This window comes from Narcine bancroftii, chromosome 5 (assembly GCF_036971445.1).
Source record: "Narcine bancroftii isolate sNarBan1 chromosome 5, sNarBan1.hap1, whole genome shotgun sequence".
NCBI lineage: Eukaryota > Metazoa > Chordata > Chondrichthyes > Torpediniformes > Narcinidae > Narcine > Narcine bancroftii.
In genome coordinates, this window is record NC_091473.1 from 97,836,817 (window position 1) to 97,858,134 (window position 21,318).

The following is a 21,318-nucleotide window of genomic DNA, read 5'->3' on the forward strand; positions in this document are numbered from 1 at the left end:
CGTCTGGCACTGTTTTTGGAGATAAAATCTTTCTTGTTTGTTGATGTTTGATTTTATTATGCTGAATTCCATTGCAGTTTTCTCAAGATGGGACTGATTTGGATAAAGCCTTGCGATGGGCAAAGAATTATCCATATGGCCACCAAGTGTGGATTGGTCCATTTACAGCATTCCTAGCTGTGTACCACCCTGATTATGCCAAGGCATTACTTGCAATTTCAGGTAAGGAAAATCATATTTTTCTTTAAAAGATGAACTATTGATTTTAGTTTCAGTTTTAAACAGGTATTATTGCTTTTATCGTTCTAAAAATCTCATTCACTACAAAAGTGGCATTAACCTTGAGTTATGGATGGCCTGACTTATAGAAGTCCAACTTTATGCAAATGTTCCCATACATTTTGAAGCAGCTCATACATATTATTTTAGACTAGTTAAAGATATATATTCCAATAGTTTGATTGTGTGTACTGTTGGGGTCATTATTCAATAAAAGGAAAGAATTATAGGGAAGTCAATGCAAAGCAACACAACATGGATTACTATACAACATGCATTTTGGTGGTTCCCTCATGTTTTATCCACGAAAAATGATGTGGCAACTTCACTGAATGGAATTTTACTATAGAGATGATTTTGGAGATTTTTTTTGCTTTCATAAATTCATTAAAAACAGAACACAGGACCACAGAAAACAGGCCATTTGGCCTGTCTAGTCTGGGCTGAAACCATCATACCATTAGTCCCACTGACCTGCACGCATTCCATAACCTTCCAGAGCTCTCCCATTCATGTATCTATCCAGTTTATATTTAAAACTTAAGAGTGAGCCCGCATTTACCACGTCAGATAGCAACTCGTTCCACACTCACACCACTCTCTGAGTGAAAAAGTTCCCCCTAATGTTTCTCCAAACCTTTCCCCTTTCACCCTAAAGCCATGACCTCTTGTATATCTCTCCTGATCTAAGTAGAAAGAACCTGCTAGCATTTACTCTGTCTATACCTCTCATAATTTTGTAAACCTCTATCAAATCTTCCCTCATTCTTATACGCTCCAAGGAATAAAGTCACTAACCTGTTTCCTCTTTCCCTGTAACTCAACTCCTGAAGACCCAGAAACATCTTAGTAAATCTTCTCTGCACTCTTTCAATCTTACTGATATCCTTCCTGTAGTTTGGTGACCAGAACTGTATACAATACTCCAAGTTTGGCCTCACCAATGCCTTATACAATCTCATCATAACATCCCAACTCCTGTACTCAATACAATACGTTGATGCCAAGCTACCAAAAGCTTTCTTCACAACCCTGTCTACCTGTCACAGCACTTTCAGGGAATTATGTATCTGAATTCTCAGATCCATTTGTTCCTCCACTCTCCTCAGTGCTCTTCCATTTACAGTGTATGTCCTACCTTGGTTTATCATTCCAAAATGCAACACCTCACACTTTTCTGCATTAAATTCCATCTGCCACTTTCTGGCCCATTTTTCCAGTTGGTCCAGATCCCTCTTCAAGCTTTGAAACCCTTCCTCACTGTGCACAATGCTTCCAATCTTAGTGTCATCTGCAAACTTACTGATCCAATTTACTACATTTTATCACCAAATCATTGATAGATACAACAAACAACAATAATCCCAGCATCAATCCCTGAAGCTCACCACTAATCACAGGCCACCAGTCTGAGAAGCAATCATCCACTACCATTTTCTGTCTTGTCCCATTCAGCCATTTTCAAATCCAGTTTACAACCTCTTTGTGGATACCTAGTGTCTGAACCTTTTGAGTTGGCCTCCCATGTAGAAGCTTGTCAAAGGCCTTTCCTTTCTTCTGTTGATATATTTTATTTCTTTATTGTCAACTGTATGAGATACAGAGAAAAGCATTAATATGCATGCTATCCAGGCAAGTTAAACCATCTTTAAGTACAAGAGGTGGTGTAAAAATAAAATAAAAGTTTAGTGTGTGGTGTTATAGTGAAACATTTACTTAAAACCATACAAGAACCTGATGAGATTGGGTTTGTGCAAGCAAGAGTGATCCATTCAACAGTCTGTTAACAGCAGGAATTAAACTATCCTTGAATTGGATGGTGCATTTTTTCAAACTCGTGTATCTCCTGCCTGATAAAAAGAAATTATATATATCGATTATCTCATAATTCTAACAGAGATAAAAGTGCAAGTACAATGGCACACTACATTGCAAAATATGTGGGAGCACTGACTGCAATAGTATTGATTGACGTGTAACATTCTTTCCTTCGGAAAGTGGAAATACATCTAGGTGAGGGAAAAAGCAGGATTATTGATCAGACAATAGGATTTATATGGTGATCTGCTCTAAAACAATAAGGCTTGTTGGAAGAACCTCCAGAATGAAGACCGGTAACAGTACGACCACACTTGTGAGGTTGTATTATAGACTGTCATTGTCAACAAGAATTGGAATAGCTAATCAATAAAGAGATAGCAGACAGCTGCAGGAACATAAGGTTGTGATAGTAGGGGATTTTAATTTTCCATTTATTAACAGGGAATCCCATACTGTAAAAGGGCTGGATGGCTTGGAATTTGTCAAATGTTTTTAGAAAAGTGTTCTAAATCAATATATAGATGTACGAATCAGAGAGAATGCAATACTGGATCTCCTATTAGGAGACAGAAGTATGTGTAGGGAAACATTTTGGGTCCAGTGACCAGAATGCCATTAGTTTCAAGTTAATTATGGAGAAGGGTAGGTCCGAGCCTTGGGTTGAGATTCTAAATTGGAGAAAGGCTCATTTTGAAGAAATGAGAAAGGATCTAGAATGTGTGGAATGGGATTTTGTTTTCAGGCAAGGATGTGTGAGAAAAATGGAAGATCTTCAAAGGTGAAATTTTGAGAGTACAGAGTTTGTATGTTCCTGTCAGGATTAAGGCAAGTTAAGCAGGCATAGGGAATCATGGTTTTTGGGGTATATTGGGGATCTGGTTCGCAAGAAGAGAGAGATGTACAGCAGGTTTAGGCAACATGGACCAAATTAGGTACTTGAGGAGTATAAAAAATGCAAACAAAAACTCAAAAAAGGAATCTGGCATGAAAGAAGACACGAGGTTGCTTTGGCAGATAATATGAATGAAAATCCTAAAGGTATATATAGGTATATTAAGGGACAAAATTGTTCACCTTGAAGATCAGAGTGGTTGGCTTTGAATGGAGCCAAAAAAAAATGGGGGAGATCTTTTTTCATCAGTATTCACTCAGGTAACAGGTGCAGAGTTGTGGGAAGTAAGGAAAACAAGCAATGGAACTTGTACAGATTAAAGAGGAGGAAGTGCTTGCAGTCTTAAAGCAAATAAGGGTGGATAAATCCCCAGGCCCTGACAAGATATTCCCTTGGACCTTGAGGGATCTAGTGCAGGAAATGCAGGGGCTCTGGTAGAAATATTTAAAATTTCCTTCGTCCTGGGTGAGGGGCAAGAGGATTGGATGGTAGCTCATGTTGTTCTGTTGTTTAAAAAATGCTCCAAAGTAACCCTGGAAATTATAGGCAGGTGAGCCTGATGTCAATAGTAGGTAAATTATTGAAAAGTGTCCTAAGGGATCATATGTATATCATTATTTAGATAGCCAGAAACTGATTAGGGATAGTCAACATGGCTTTGTGCTTGGTAGGTCATGTTTAACCAATCATAGAAATTTTTGAGGAGGTTACCAGGAATGTTGATGAAAGAAAGGCTGTGGATGTTGTCTACATGGACTTTTGTAAGGCCTTTGACAAGGTCCAACATGGGAGGTTGGTCAATAAGCTATTCATGGTGAAGAAGTGAACTAGATTTGACAATGGCTGAACGGGAGAAGCCAGAGAGTGATGGTGGATGATTGCTTCTCCAACTAGTGGTGTGCCTCAGAGAACAGTGTTGGGACCATTGTTGTTTGTCATCTATATCAATGATCTAGATAATAATGTGGTAAATTGGATCAGCAAGTTTGCAGATGACACTAAAATTGGAGGCATTGTGGACAGCAAAGAAGGTTTTCAAAGCTTGCAGAGGGATCTGGACCAGCTGGAAAAATAGGCTGAAAAATGGCAGATGGAATTTAATGCAGAAAAGTGTGAGTTGTTACATTTTGTAAGGACAAACCAAGAAAGGACATACATGGTGAATGGTAGGGCACTGAAGAGTTTGGTAGAACAGCGGGGCCTGGGAATACAGAAACACAATTACCTGAAAGTGGCATCACATGTGGATAGGGTTGTAAAGAGAGCTTTTGGCATATTGGCCTTCAAAAATCAGGAGTACAGGAGTTGGGATGTTATGGTAAAGTTGTATAAGACATTGGTGAGGCCACATTTGGAGTATTGTGCGCAGTTTTGGTCACCTAACTACAGGAAAGTTAAAAATAGTGCAGAGAAGATTTACTAGGATGTTGCCAAGACTTCAGGAACTGAGTTACAGGGAAAGGTTAAACAGGTTAGGACTTTATTCCCTGGAGCAGAGAAGAATGAGGGGAGATTTGATATTTGAAATTCTGAAGGGGTTAGATAGGATTTTCCTCTAAGTGTAGGTGAGATACAAGCTAGAGGACATGGGTTAAGACTGAGAAGGAAAGTTTTAGAGGGGGAACTTCTTCACACAGACCCTGGTGGGAGTGTGAATGAACTGCCAACTGAAGTGGTGAATGACGGCTCAATTTTAACATTTAAGAAGAATTTGGACAAGTCCATGGATGGGAGCGGTACAGAGGACCATGGACTAGGTGAAAGCCAGTGGGATTACGCAAAAAAATAATAGTTCATCACAGAGTAGAAGGGCTGAAGGGGCCTGTTTTTGTGCTGTAGAGTTCTATGGTTCTATTATTGAAGATGGAACACTAATTGGCTAACATTGAAGTCAGACTTTCTCTTTCATCATTTTGTAGATGCTGGGCTTCTTTCTATTCTCCAAACTTTCCAAGTGCTTTAAAGTCTCCTTTTTATCTTCTTCTATACCTTAAATATGTTCACTGAGCCATTGAATTACTTAGCCTAGAAACTGACCCTTGAGCCCATCCAATCTATGCTAATCATCAACTATTCATTTCTACTCATCCTAAACTAATCACATGTACTCTTCCCTTATTCCTACCTACACACTTACAATCAATCTGATTCCCAGTGCCAGATTAACTTAGTAGCAAATGTAGCATATGCTACAGGCCCCGCATTTTCAAGGGCCCCACGTTAAATGCTTGGTGACTTGCTCCATTACTTTATGTACTATGAATTATGAATGACTGACTGGATGTTTAACTTAAACATTTTTGTTTTCATCTTTGTACAGCAGCAATGAGATACCACACTCACATAGTCTGTGTCAATAACCCCAAATAAAGGTTATAATTGGCTAAATTCGCTAACCTTAAACAGGTTAGCGAATTTAGCCAATTAGCATCTTTAATCAGGGTTATTAACACAGACTATGGGAGTGTGGTATCTCATTGCTGCTGTACAATTTGTGATGCCTAAGACTGTTTCTCAATAGGATGATAAGCTTTAGATGCAGAAGATAGCCTTGGTCTCCTGAAACCCTATCCTCCATTCGCCCTGTGACAGAATATTTAGAGGTGATTTGGGAGAAATTGTTAGAGCAGCTTGCACACACTTATTTTAAAACACATAATATTTGCAGGACTTTTGCAGAATGCTTTTTGCAAGAGGCAACAAAGTATTGACAGCAGCTTGCCTGGGAGAGCATGTGATCTTTGTAGGCAGAGGAGAAGAGTTTTGCTCTCAGAGAGGAATGGTGTGAAACAGAGAGAGGGGAGACAGAAATCAGTTCCAGAGAGACAAGCTGGAAAACTTTGGAAAGATGCCTGGTCAAAGGAGAAGACTGGTGGTGTGAAAGGTAACCTGAAAGAAAGAGGATCATCGGGAGAACCCTGAAGGGGATAAGTTTAGTCAGCAAGACTGATTGAGAAGGAATCAGTTGTGGATGTCCTGGAAAAGGAATCTCTCTCTGAAAACCAGCAAGAACCCTCCTGAGTGGTAACCATTTGCCTGATAAGCACCAAAGACTGGTGACCTTTGTTAATGCTAACTTCTGTGCACAGTACAAGAATTGCCTGCACCCACTGAGATTGGACTGTGAACCAAAGAACTTTTCTAATCTTAAATATATATTACACTCATCCATGCTTAGTATTAGAGGGGGGATTAATTGGTTAAATAGGTTAAGTAATAAGTTAGAGTTTAATTCTGTTTTCTTGTTCAAATATAATTTAAAAATACTTTTGTTTAAGTAACCCTGTGTTCTAGTGCATATCTATTGCTGCTGGGTTTTGGGGTCCTCTGGACTCCGTAACAGCACAGTCATCCTTTTTTTTTTCCAGAGTGCCTATTGAAAACTTGTGCTTACATCAGTGGGGCGATTATGAATTGTTGTAGGATTCGCGGGGACACTCTTAGTTGTGCATTGGAATTTTGCTCGTTTCTCTCAAGCTCAAACCATCCTTTGGAAATGAGCAACTGAATAATCCTGAAGGAACCGTCACAAGATTGATTGTCTTGAGGGGTGTAAGAGTGATCGGTTCAGCAGTATTTGTTATTACCCCATGAAATAATCAATTTGTTGAGCTATTAAGAGGCTGCTTGTATGGCCTGGGAATGGATGACAAATCATCCTTCCCTGGAAAATCATTGCTGAATAAAATGCTACTCCTCACCATTTTTGTCAACCCATCAAAACCGCAGGTGACAAGTCATATTGACAAGGCTGCTAACTGGTTGAATAATTTGTGCAGCGGCTATGAGATACCACAATGCTCCACTTTCATGTTTTATCAGTGGATGAATGTGATGGTATAGAGTATATTAAAATATTTTTTGATGTAAGTGTAAATAATACTATCAGTATTATATAATGACTGTTTGGGTTTGAGGGGAGATTGGTGGGAAATACCAAAGCTTAAAGGGGTGGTAGTGAAAATTATTATAACTTTCAAAAATGCATACTGAATATATAGTGATCTGAGAAACCTAGCATCATTTTGTTAAGAATCAGTTCAATTGTTTTGAAAGGGTAATGAATGAGCTTGGCAAGGTTGGGTCGTAAAAATGTTATCAATGTTGACTTGAAATAAAAATCATTGAGATTCCACACAAATTAATACTTGGCACACAAAATAGGAATTAAATTAGATGAATCACATTCTAATTATCTCTCTCTCTCCTCACTTGTTTCGAAGCAGCTAAAAATTAGGAAACCCCTAAGGGAAAACAACTTATCCACCTGCTGCCTGACGAACTCAAAGCACACGTGCAGCCCCCTCACTCTGCTATTCTGGAAAAAAAACAATAGGACGCCGTTCCTTATGTTGCTGTTCTGTGTTTAGAATAGTCGACAGCAGACTTTCTCCGAGTTGCCGGAAGCCAGGTCCAGAGGATCTACCTTCGAGTATTCGAGTATAATGCAAAAAAAATTCCCCCTTTTTCCCCTCAAAAATAGGGGGGTCGCATTATACTCGAGAGTAAAAAAATTTTTTAAATCTTCTGCAGGCGAGCGGTAGACAGCAGTGCGACTCAGGCGGCCGGGCAGACGAGCAGCAGCACGACTTGGCGGGCGAGCGGGTGGGCAGGCGAGCGGCAACGCGACTCAGGCAGCCGGATGGGCGAACGACAGCGCGACTCAGGCGGGAGGGTGGGTGAGCGGTAGATGGCAGCGCGACTGAGGCGGCTGAGGGGAAGGGGGGGTGATGAGAGATGACATCGCGAATCGGAATGGGGGGGTTGTGAGAGACGGCAGTGCGACTCAGGCGGGTGGGCGAGCAGCCAGAGAGGCAGCAGCACCACTCAGGTGGGTGAGGGGAGGGGGGTGCGTATTATACATGGGGGTAAAATTTTTCTCCCTTTTTCCACTCAGAAATGGGGGGGGGGGGTGGGTCGCATTATACATGAATATTTACGGTATGTCCTCAAGTCACTGTAAGTCACTTAAGTCAAGTATATCCATGTAAGTTTGTATCCATTCATAAAATGCACAAGGCTGCTGGCTGCATTTGCAATGTTTCATCACTTTGAATTAATCTCTCTCCTCTGAATTTAGCTTCCCCTAGCATTTGGTGTCCAACTTGCCCCTTTCATTTTCTCTTTTAAACTACTAGATGCTTTAATATTTATGTGTATTTTTTAAAATTTAGGGTGGGGGGGCCATTATAAACATATGCTACAGGCCCTGCACTTGCTTAATCCGGCCCTGCTGATCCCTGTAATAATAAGAATATTAAATATTTTTAATTTATAATGGTTAATGAACATCCAATCTGCAGGTTTTTGGAAAGGTGAAAGAAAATCAAAGCACCCTGAGAAAACATATACAATTACAGAAAGACTGCACAAAAACCAGAGGTCAAAATTGAAGTCACTGGTACTGTGATACGACAGCTCTAAAAGGTGCACCCAAATGCTGCTTCAATTTTTTTAATTATAAAAATATAGGCTCATGCAGTAGATAAGGCTATTTCACACACAGAACTTGATCTTTGTTAAGATTATATATTTATTCTTTCTTTAAAACTTGTATGTTCACCAGTTTTATTTTTCTGCTCCTTTTCACCCAATCCATACCCTCATGGTCTCCCTCTTCTACCACATGGTTGTGACTCCTTCATCTATCTGCATTTCTTGTCAAAATGCAATCAATCAGTTATTCTAAGTTAAGCCATAAATTGTTATTTGGAATAGACAGAATAGAGAATTGGGTTTGTTATCCTTGAGAGTTTAGCTTTGTTAACAGTTTCTCAATATAATGCAAAAGATATTCTCACAGAAAGCATGTTGTAATTCAAGCACGAAAAGACAATCTAATAAAATTCAAAGGATATGAGCTAGTGGATACTTCTTGGATTTCACTGTGGAAAAATATAAGATTACATGCTTTGATACAGGACATCTGAAATCTATACAAAGCAAAGAGGCCACCCATTAGCAAATGTATTAAATACATTTGAATGATTGTTGGCCATTCAGTGAAAATTTCAAATCCATATGAAATTGGTATCAGCAAAGTTAAATGATGACTTGGCTTTTTCGTAAGGCATTTTGTTGGGTACTAATTTATATTTATTTTACATGAGTTATTGGTGAAATACTTAGTTAATTCCCAAAAATTACTGGTCACTGCAGGCAATACTAGTCAGGGGATTGTCAGCCAAAAGCCTTGATTATCTGTTTTGTTACATTAAATTGATGAAAATGTAAGACTTCCCAAGGTAAAATTCCCAACTATTGGCTTGTTGGGGAAATCAGTCCTCAAAGATGTCTCATATCAAACATCTTCAGCATGGACAATGATCTTTAAGAAGGGTAAAACATTTGAATAATCTCATTGTTTTAATTTGAAAAGAAACATCAATTGCTTTTGTTGGAAAAAAGGTTGGGAAGGAAATAATTCACCTTTGAAAAATTCAGTTATTATTTAACTTCGACTATGAAACTAATTGCTTTTTTATTCGTACATTACAGAACCAAAAGATGATGTGGTCTACCGGTTTATGCTTCCCTGGATTGGTATGTATTGTGAGCCCAAATTATTACATCTTTATACTATATGGAACATTGCTTTATCATGAACTCTGCACAATAACGTCCCATCTTTTGTGACTTAAGTGATTCGTATTATGTTTCCTGTTTGCAAAATAATCCCAAATCAGTGTTAAGATGTTACCCCAATCTTATGACCATTAATCTTGTTTAACAACCTGCTGTGTTGCAGCTTTCCATTTTGCCTTACAATATACAGTAGAAATAGGCCATTCAGCACCATTCAGCTGGCTCTCAGAGCATTGCCATTAGTCCCATTCCTCCATTTATTTCCCCAGATTTTCTCCTCTCTTGCCTTTTAACAGACACAGATTTTCCTAAAGCTACCAGCACAATGGTTAATTTACAGTAGCCAATTAATCTCATAACATCTTGTGATATGGGAGGAATCCACAGCACCAGGGGAATGCACACTCAAAAATTGGCAAACAGATCAGAGCCGAACTTAAGTTGCTTGAGCTGTGAGTCATCTGCATTACATGCACTCTCCCTTATTGAAAGCCATTTAAATAATGCAAATATGGAATATTCACTCATTTTCCCTTATTTATTTTGTTTGTTATACCTTAAATCCTTGAATAGATTTGTTAACCATAGCATCATTTTATAATTGTGTATTGACTCAGCCTATTAATTTCTTAATTCTTGAACTTAACTGCACAACCCATCAGGCATCTACCCAAAATTGATGAGATGTATTGTCTGGTTTCTGGATGGAAGTAGAATACAATTTTGAGGGAGACCCCTGACAGGAGTAGAAGAGATGGCCCAAGCTCTTTGCTAAGTTAAGGAAAGGGGTTTTGGTGTGTTTTTTTTTTGTTATGATGAGAAGGTAGGAATATGTAAGAACTAAGCTTTCCTTAGGTGACTCGAGGAGCATTTGTGCCACTCTTAACTTCAGAAAAAGTAAGAGGAAAGAGGGTTAAAGTGCATCTTTTTATGCCATACTCTCTCATCATTTAAAATACAACTGCTTGCCTTCTGACCGAGTAAAGCTGGCTCCACATCAGTGTTCAGCAGAACAGGTTCAAAGAGAAGGCATCAACAGAGTAGCAAGTGAACAGATGATAAATCCTCCAACAAATTTTAATTGCCAGTCTGCCCAGTCTTCACTGGATAAACATATCCATTGTGTGATGTATTATGTACACTCTGATGATTTTACTGTATGAGCTTCAACTTTGCTCTTCATTGAAAAGTGTCTTTTAAATCTTTATCAAGTGTTAGCTGCTGTAATGTTGGCCTTCATACTGTTTTCACAACCAACCAGGCAAATACAATGCTTGGAACAGATTTTGCTTTACAGTCTATTTCTCTACTCCTTCCTTGATGGAGTTAATTCATGCAAAGTACTTGTCACTGTCCTTCATCTGCAACCACCCTCTCTTCCCAAGTAAATTTCCATCCTTTATGCAAGAGCTGAGGTGGCGAACATCAGCAGGCTGTTAGATCGGGAGAGGGTCACAGTCCAGCTTGAAGCTACACTTGCCTTAACCGATGCATTTTTTTTAAGAACAATACATAGTAAGCAGAGGTAGCCCCCTGATTAATTTTCCATTTCCCCTCCTTGGCTCACTAAATTGTCTGAGCTGAAGTTATCTAATTAGGGATTAAATCTCTGGATCTTCCTATTTTCTCAGTACTACTTCCACATTTTATATCATTGAGATGGCTCCATAACTGTTCCACCATCCAAATAGATACAAGAGCAAAAGCCTTTTAATTTCACTGAGAGTTTAAAAGAGTGCATCATGCTATATTCTATGAATTTCAGGTGATGGTTTGCTAATCAGCAGTGGTCAGAAGTGGTATCGTCACCGGCGACTTTTGACACCTGGATTCCACTACGATATTTTGAAGTCATATGTTCAGGAAATCGCAGAGTCCACCAGAATAATGCTGGTACGTGCATTTCAGTTGTCATCTTCTGGAAAGGGAGCAACACTTGATATTGAAGTGAATTTTGGGATTTTATACTTGGGAGTGCTATAACCACCCCAGTCTCTACTTCTTTATTTGTTTTCCTGAATCTTTTATGAAGTATATTTGAGCCATTTCCCAGAGACTTGGCACCAAACACCCATAAACTGAATTTCCTGGTAGATTCTCCCACTTGACTCATAACTTGTACATCCTCTATTCTCCATTCTTCCATTTCCTTCAAATTATTTAAATAAACATCCCCACTAACAGCAAATTCCTAAATAAAGTGACTACTGTGGTGCAAGGAAGTGAATTAGCAAGAGACCAGGCAGGTTATGTGGAGGAATTTGCAATGGATGAAAATAAGATACAATTTAAGTCCAAGGACTTATTGATCGCTTGAACATTATTCTCTTCTTCGCAATCATCATCAACATTGTCTAAAAGAGTGATTTTCTTTCTTCTTGCATCATTTGTTTTTCATTCTCTGCAGTAGATTTGCTGAAAACTCCATCAGAAATCTTCTGTAATTAAAAAATTAACAACATTTAAAATTTTATCATCACAGAGATAAGCACCCTGTAACAGATTATAGATAAGTGTTTGGGAGATAAATTGGGGCAGGTTTTTTTAGTGCAGTTCACATACAAACACTTCAAAACAGATCTCATTTAAAATACTGGAGCTCTGCTCATGTTAGACAGTCTGGTGCCAAGAGCCTTTGCAAAAGCTTTGGAGAGTGCCCAAGAGGCTTCACTAATGGATTGTTGTTGACAAAAGGCAACAGATGAAAGAACTCATCAGAGCCGCAGGCTTCCTGGAGTTGAAATTGCTTTTCTAAGAGGGTCATGTTGCTTTGCAAGCATAGAGAGTAAAATAGAGAGAGAAAAAAAGAAAATTCAGTTCTGCAGCTTTACATTCAGCAGCAGCAGCTGGGACTGGAACACGACAAGCTGGCAAGCTTGTGGAAAACCCCATTTGGAAGACGGGTTGTGAGTGCTTAGTTCAGCCTGGTCAAAGCCCTAGTGGTTCATGCAAGAGGAGAGGACTGGCTGCCTAATGTTTCACTTGAAATAAGACAAACAAAAAGGAACTCTATGGTGACCTGAAAGAAAGAGGTTATCATCTGGAGAACCCTGATGGGGCAAGTTTCTTCGGCAAGACACTGAAGTGGTTGGTTACAAGGAATCAGTTGTGGGTGTCCAGTGAACAACAAATCTCTCTCTGAAAACCGACAAGAACCATCTTGACCGGTAACCATTTACCTTTCAAGCACCAAAGCCTGGTGAACTTTATACATGTTAAATTCTGTGCACAGTATAAGAATTGCCTGCAACCAGTAAACTTGGAGGAATGAGAAGTGAGATTGGACTGTGAATCAAAGAACTTTTCTAAACTCACACACATATTACATGCATGTGTGCTTAGAATTAGAAGGGGGTTCCGTTAGGTTAGTTAAGTTAATATTGATAAGATAAGGTTTGAAAATGTTTTCATGTTTAAAGATAATTAAAAGCAACTTTTGTTTAAGTAACCATTTATCTTGGTGAATATCTATTACTGCTGGGGTTTTGGGGTCCTCTCGGCTCGTAACAACCCTGTAAATTTGATATTTTTGCAGTATCATCAACCTTGGTGTGTCCTCAGGCAAGAAAATACTGTTTCTCTTGCTGCACTTTGGGCAGGTTCTTTAAAAGTTCAAAAATGCACCTTGCTAGCCAAGATCAGTTGTGACAAGAGGTGAATGAAGTCCAACAAGTAAGGGCTCAATCTCTATGAGACTGCTGTACCTCATCGCAACAGAATTTACATTTCTGCATACAGGGAGACAGTTAAATTCTGAGTTAATGATTCCTTTAACATGTGTAGGGCATGAAATAATTAGAAGCTAGTTTTCTCCTTCTGATTCTCATTAAAACAGGAAACAGCCAACTTATGGCCTTGAATTTTCTGATTAGATTACTGTAGTTATGTGTAGTGCTTCTCTGAAGATCTGTGGTGCCAATGCTGCATTATTTGAGATGCTTTTAATTTCTTGTGGAGGATACAGAAATTGGTCTCACTCAATTTTATTTTATTTCATTTTGAAATGACCTTTGGCCTTTCATGTCAGACCTCCAAAGGACAAATTTCTTGAAACAGGGAACCTGATGCATCCTGTGCAACCTCCCAACTGTGAATTCTGTATTCCACATAATTGTTATTTGTCTCTTAATCTCTCAGAATATGGATATTTTCTCCCTACATTGATACTGAAAGTCTTCACTCCTAATCTACAAGCATATAATTTTGTTTGACATGGGATGTTTAATAGATAATTTTATGTTTAAATAAGTTGACCCTGGTAATTATTATGGAAGGCATTAGTGAGTTTGTCTGAATTCATTGACGTGTATTTGAGAGTCATGTTGGATTTTGAGCGAATGCATGAATAGTAATAAAGGCTAAAATTCAGAGTGATTACCTTTTCCTTAGCCTGAGATTTTCCCTCCCAGACAAAGCTGTATTCCAATATTCTTTTCAGCTCTGCAGCTGAGCACCAAGCCATAAATGAACTGGGCTATGAATGACATACTTCTTTCCACAGGATAAATGGGCACTGCTCAGCACAAATGAAAAATCAGTGGAGCTCTACCATCATCTGAGCCTTATGACATTGGACAGTATTCTAAAATGTGCCTTCAGTTATCACAGCAATTGTCAAATTGAAAGGTTAGAATATTTTTATGCATAATTTTTATTATTAATGGTTTCTCTTGTTAAATATTTAAATAAATCAGGAGCTTCACTCTCTGTGAGTCTGACTCTATCTCTCAATGTCCAATTATTTGTTATCCTTGTTCTTGTCTAGTAATTAGTATGAACTATATTTTCTGATCATGAGTATATTGTATATCTCAATCCTCCTTACCATTTTGTCAAGGGAATTGATTATACACAATAAATATTTTAAAAAACAGCAAAGATAGAAATCTGTTTGACTGTAATTAACTTTTTAAGTTATTTCTCTTTCTCTCTCTCTCTCTCTCACACACACACACACACACACACACACACACACACACACACACACACACACACACACACACACACACACACACACACACACACACACACACACACACACACACACACATTCAACCATTTATTCTGTTCACTTGCACAGCATAAAAACAGGCCCTTCAAAATTCTGTTCACTTGCACAGCATAAAAACAGGCCCTTCAAAATTCAAATTTATTGTCAGAGCACTGACATGACATCACATACAACCCTGAGACTCTTTTTCCTGTGGGTCAGGAAGAATTTCTACTAATCAGTTGTGTAAACTGTACTCAAGAAAAAGATATGTATACAAAAGAGAAATATTTCTGTGCAAGTACAGAAAAAATATTCAGTAATTAATAATGTGCAAAGAAAAATTCCTTACGCAAGTCCCTGATTGAGTCTGTTGTCTAGGAGCCTGATGGTGGAGGGTTAGCATCTGTTTCTGAACCTGCTGGTATGAGTCCTGTGACACCTATGCTCTTTCCTGATAGCAACAGTGAGAACAGAGCTTGCTCTGTGTGGTGTGAATCCTTGATGATTGCTGCTGCTCTCCAATGGCAGCGTCCTACATAGATTTTCTTATGGTGGGGAGAGTTTTGCCTGTGATGTATGGGCTACATCCACTACCTTTTGCAGGGATTTCCACTCAGATCATTAGTGCCCCAACACTAGGGCATAATGCATCTGATCGGCACATTTTTCACTAAACATCTGTAGAAGTTTTCCAAGGCTTCTGATATCATACCAAACCTCCACAACCTTCTGAGAAAGTAGAAGCAATGGCATACTTTCTTCATGATGTCATTAGTATGTTGGGTCCACAACAGATGCTCTAAGATAGTGACTCCCAGGAATTTAAATTTGCTCACCCTCTCCACCTCTGATCCCCCAATGATCACTGATTTTTAAAAAAAATTATTTAGACATTTTATTTAGACATACAGCATGGTAACAGGCCAATTCAGCCCATGAGTCTGTGCTGCCCAACTAACACCCAATTAACCTACACCCCTGATACATTTTGAATGGTGGGAGTAAACAGGAGCCCCTGGAGAAAACCCACACAGATAGGGGGAGAACATACCATCTCCTTATAGACAGCACAGGATTCAAACCCTGGTCCTGATTGCTGACGCTATAAAGATTTTGCAATAATCACTACACCAACGTATGGTACCAACTGTGCCGACTTACCTTCCTAAAGTCTACAATCAGCTCATTGATCTGGGTGACATTGGGTGAGAAGTTGTTGTTAGTACACCATTCATCGCCTCTTTTTATACAGCCCACTATTTGTAAATGGTGTAATTGCTATCCAGAGTCATACAGTCCAAGGTGTAAAGCAAGTACAACAAAGGGCTCAGTACACAGTCCTTTCATGTTCCAGTACTGCTGGAGATTGTGAAGAAGATATTCATACTAATCCTCACTGATTGTGATCTGGAGGTGAGGAAATCCAAGATCCAATTATACAGTGGGATATTGAACCCCAGGTCTTGAAGTTTGCTGATCTGTTTTGAGGGAACCATGGTGTTGAATGCTGGACTGTAGTCATTAAAGAGCATCCTGATGTATGCAGTTTTCTGTTCAGGTGTTCCAGTGTTTTGTGTAGAGCCAGTGAGATGGCATCTGTCGTTGACCTGTTGCTATGGTAGGCAAAGTGGAATGGATCCATGTCGTCACTCAGACACGAACTGATATATGTCAACACCAGCCTCTCAAGACACTTCATCACTGTTGATGTGAGTGCAGCTGGTCAGCAGTCATTTAGGCAGGTTACCACACTCTTCTTGGGCACAAGTACAATTGAGGCCTTTTTGAAATAGGTGTGTACCACACCCTGCCAGAGGAATATTTTGAAGATATCCATGAAAACATTGAACAGTTGGGTAGCACAGGTTTTCAGTACTTAGCTGGGTACTCCGTCTGGACCAGTTGCTTTCCTTGGATTCACTCTCCTGAGGGCATCCTGTATGTCATCCTCTGATACTGATGGTAGAGGACCATCAGGGGACATGGGGGTGTGCAGTGGTTCTTCCTTGTTCTAGTAGTCAAATCGGGCATAGAAGGTATTGAGCTCATATGGGAGTGAAGCTTTGGTGTCTCCTATTGCACCAGATTTGGTTTTGTAGCAGGTTATGTCATTTAGGCCCTTCCACAGCTGTCTGGTATCCTTCATTGTTTCCATTCTCATCCAGAATCTCCTCTTCACCCAGAAGATGGCTTTCCATAAATTGTATCTGCACCTTGTTTGGTATTTTGGAACTCCTGACTTAAATACCTGTGATCTGTCTTTCAGCAGGTTCCAGATTTTATTTTTCATCTAGGGCTTCTGGTTGGGGAAAACTCTGAACAATTTGATGGGGACACACTTGTCCATAGCTGCTTTGATATACACAGCTCAACTTACCCTTGTCAACTGTGAAGTACCTATATATATATATATATATATATATATTGCATTCTATATTTTGGATTAAGTGCTTGTTCAAATACTTTTTTAATGTTGTGAAAGTACCTGCCTCCATCAGCTTCCCTGGAAATGCAAGGGAGGAAAGCAGCATATTCCAAAGCTGAGGGTTAAGTCTGCAGTAATTGTCGAAGAGAAGGCTACAGTTCAGAGCAGTGACTTAAGGCTAGGTTTCTGGAAATGATGTGGTAGTGGCTGTTAAATTAAATTAAACAGATACACAGCATGGAATGAGAAAAAAGGCACTTTGGATGTGAGGCAGTAAGAAAGACAGAAGTTATATGTGACTACCTGGAAAATGGGCATGGGAGGAAGCCAGTGATGGAAGCAAGTTGTAATAATAATAGAAAAATAAAAGATCAATTTAAAAATACCAGTTCTACCAACTGAACATAACTAACAATAAGTGAATTTACATGCTATTTTAGCAATAACAAGGATTGGATATTGTTCCAAAAATAATATTGAATGTAATTCTATTAATCTAATGACATTTAATGTTTATTTTGAATCAAATGTTGTCTTTATTTTATAGCCATAACTCATACATCCAGGCTGTGTATGAACTTGGTTTCCTTGCCAGTCACCGATTTAAAACCTTTCATCACCATTATGACCTCATCTACTACTTCACCCCTCATGGATACCGGTTTCGGAAAGCCTGCAAACTAGCACATGAACACACTGGTAAGCAGTAGTTGCCTCCATGACTGACTAACAGTTCTATATTAATTAAAGGAAATGGCAAAATGGAAATTGAAGATCATTTACCTCTTTTTCTCGCAAAATACATTTTAGACTATTGACCTGGAATTTGCATTAGATTCTGAGGCATGTGCACTAGTTGCCTTATTTGCATTGGTCTAGACCCCTAAACACTCGGGAGCTTTAGCTCATGCAGAGTGCCACATGTTTAGACCAATGATTCCTCACATTGGCTTCTCTTTCTCCATTGCTCTCATGATCCACCAAGAATTATGCTGCCTGTCCAACTCTCAACAGGAACACATTTATCAAAATTATTTTTTTAACCAGACAAAGTGATAAACCAAAGGAAGGAAGCACTGAAAAATGAGAAAGAACTGGAAAGAATCCAAGAAAAGAAACATTGTGACTTCTTGGATATTCTTCTATGTTCAAAGGTTGGTACACATGGTAATTATGATTATGAATCCTTGTTTTTTCCACTCTACTAAATCAAGGTGATTATCATGTCATTCTCAAAAATCACTGTGGTGCAATGTGAGGAATTATTTCTGCAGCTTTTCAATTTAGAAGATGCTCAGATTTGTGTCCAGGTATAATGGAAAGAAAACAGATAGAGGTCGGAGTGTTACTCTGCCATTCAGTGCTTCTACCACCTTTTCCCCCCCTCATGTGTTGATTCACTGATGACTGAAGATTGGTCACATTGACATGGCTGAATATTTGTGTCTCACTCAATATCTTTCTTTCTTCCATGTGTGACTCTTGAGGTCTTTGATTTGAAGAGCTATTGTTAACATACCACAAATTAGACAATAGTTACCCCCAGTTGAGCTAAGTTGCCATTTGCTCTCATTTTTTCTCTTCGATGCCAGTTCCACAGCTTACTTCTGTAATCTTTTCAATGGGGGTATTCTTAATTTCCACAAAACCCAACACCTCATGCAACTCACTATTGCCTTCTGAAACGTATTACAAGATTAGTGTTTGATGAGTAAAATCCCTGCCTCCACAGTCCATGAAACATAGTGGATATTAAAGTGGATCTTTAAAAGGCTCAAATTTTTGACTTCACAATTCATTGCATTTTTCCAAAAATGTATTAGAAAGGACAGAATGAATATAGAACATAGAACACTACAGCATAGTACTGGCCCTTCACTCCTCGATGTTGTGGTGATCCATATATTTGTTTAAAAATGTACTAAACCCATCCTGCCCCATAACCCTCTATTTTTCTTTCATCCATGTGCCTGTCTAAGAGTCCTATAAATGCCCCTAATGTTTCAGACTTCATCCCTGGCAAGGCATTCCAGGCACCCACAAACTCTCTGCATAAAAAAAAACTTATCTCTGATGTCTCCCCTAAATTTCCCTCCCTTCACTTTGTATACATGTCCTCTGGTGTTTGCTGTTCATGCCCTGGGAAACAGATGCTGCTGCCCACCCTATCTATGCCTCTCATAATCTTGTAGACCTCTATTAAGTCTCCTCTCATCCTTCTACACTCCAAAGTAAAAAGTCCCAGCTCTGCTAACCTTGCCTCATAAGACTTAATTTCCAATCCAGGTAACATCTTGGTAAATCTCCTCTGCACCCTCTTTATAACTTCCACATCCTTCCTGTAATGAGGTGACTAGAATGGAACTCAAAACCCTAAATGTGGTCTCCAGCAGAGATTTGTAGAGTTGCAACATGATTAATAATTTGTTTCATTTTAATCATTTTTCTATTGATTATAAATGATTTATTTCCCTTTTTTTACCAGTGAAGGTAAGTATATGGGAAGATGTAACTTTCTTTTTAATTTAGGATGAAAATGGAGTTGGATTATCAGATGAAGACTTGCGTGCAGAGGTTGATACCTTCATGTTTGAAGGTCATGACACTACAGCAAGTGGGATCTCCTGGCTCATGTACTGTCTGGCCCAACATCCAGAACATCAGCAAAAGTGTCGGGAAGAAGTCCAGAAGCTTCTAGATGGACATGATGAATTTAAGTGGTAGGTTTTTAAATATTTTTTTAGACCTAAATTTACAAGATGCAATAAGTAAACATTCTTAGCATGAAAATTTGTTCAATCTTTTAATTCTAATTGGCACAACAAAGAGAAAATGTCTTCAAACAATAACATTGAAGCAAAGAAAGGGAACAGATACCAATGCCAAGGGGAAGGGTGAAGTAAAATGTTTTCTAATATTCAATGATTTTGCATCTAGAAAAAATAGCAGTTGCTCTTACTGCAATATAAGACCAGAATATATAAAATAATAAGACTAGAAGCTCAGAAAGAGGAATCAGAGGTAACTATGCAAGAATTACAACTCCTTAAGGTGAACAATTATGGGTCAGGAAGATCAACTGCAGGTCAAGAACCTGATGCAGACTTCACAACCTTTCTTTCTTCTTTGGCTTGGCTTCGCGGATGAAGATTTATGGAGGGGGTAAATGTCCACGTCAGCTGCAGGCTCGTTTGTGGCTGACAAGTCCGATGCGGGACAGGCAGACACGGTTGCAGCGGTTGCAGGGGAAAATTGGTTGGTTGGGGTTGGGTGTTGGGTTTTTCCTCCTTTGTCTTTTGTCAGTGAGGTGGGCTCTGCGGTCTTCTTCAAAGGAGGTTGCTGCCCGCCGAACTGTGAGGCGCCAAGATGCATGGTTTGAGGCGATATCAGCCCACTGGCGGTGGTCAATGTAGCAGGCACCAAGAGATTTCTTTAGGCAGTCCTTGTACCTCTTCTTTGGTGCACCTCTGTCACGGTGGCCAGTGGAGAGCTCGCCATATAACACGATCTTGGGAAGGCGATGGTCCTCCATTCTGGAGATGTGACCCACCCAGCACAGCTGGAACTTCAGCAGCGTGGACTCGATGCTGTTGGCCTCTGCCATCTCGAGTACTTCGATGTTAGGGATGAAGGCGCTCCAATGAATGTTGAGGATGGAGCGGAGACAACGCTGGTGGAAGCGTTCTAGGAGCCGTAGGTGTTGCCGGTAGAGGACCCATGATTCGTAGCCGAACAGGAGTGTGGATATGACAACGACTCTGTATACGCTTATCTTTGTGAGGTTTTTCAGTTGGTTGTTTTTCCAGACTCTTTTGTGTAGTCTTCCAAAGGCACTATTTGCCTTGGCGAGTCTGTTGTCTATCTCGTTGTCGATCCTTGCATCTGATGAAATGGTGCAGCCGAGATAGGTAAACTGGTTGACGGTTTTGAGTGTTGTGTGCCCGATGGAGATGTGGGGGGGCTGGTAGTCATGGTGCGGAGCTGGCTGATGGAGGACCTCCGTTTTCTTCAGGCTGACTTCCAGGCCAAACATTTTGGCAGTTTCCGCAAAACAGGACGTCAAGCGCTGAAGAGCTGGCTCTGAATGGGAAACTAAAGAGAAACTGCTTGATGATACTCTGCAGCTAACTCTTGCAAACTTCTTTCACTCTGCCAATATTGTTTAAGTGAGTTCCTGCTGGGTTTACTATTTTATCCATCATCTGCTCACCAATAACACTGACCTCCCAATGTAGACCAACTTAAGGCTTTTTAATATTTAGAAGCAAACAGATTATCTTTGTTTATTATTGATTGGTGCCGCATCTCAGTAAATTATCATTA

General features: G+C 39.5%; 1 protein-coding gene across 1 annotated transcript in view; it reads left to right on the top strand.

Moving 5' to 3' along the window:
* Positions 1-21,318, top strand: part of cyp4t8 (cytochrome P450, family 4, subfamily T, polypeptide 8) — a 43,189-nt gene that overhangs the window by 3,184 nt on the left and 18,687 nt on the right. The window contains exons 2-8 of the mRNA XM_069938463.1: positions 78-222; positions 9,491-9,535; positions 11,343-11,470; positions 14,079-14,203; positions 17,543-17,694; positions 18,043-18,149; positions 19,525-19,715. Coding sequence (XP_069794564.1) covers positions 78-222; positions 9,491-9,535; positions 11,343-11,470; positions 14,079-14,203; positions 17,543-17,694; positions 18,043-18,149; positions 19,525-19,715 — 893 coding nt within the window. The remainder of the gene's footprint in view (positions 1-77; positions 223-9,490; positions 9,536-11,342; positions 11,471-14,078; positions 14,204-17,542; positions 17,695-18,042; positions 18,150-19,524; positions 19,716-21,318) is intronic.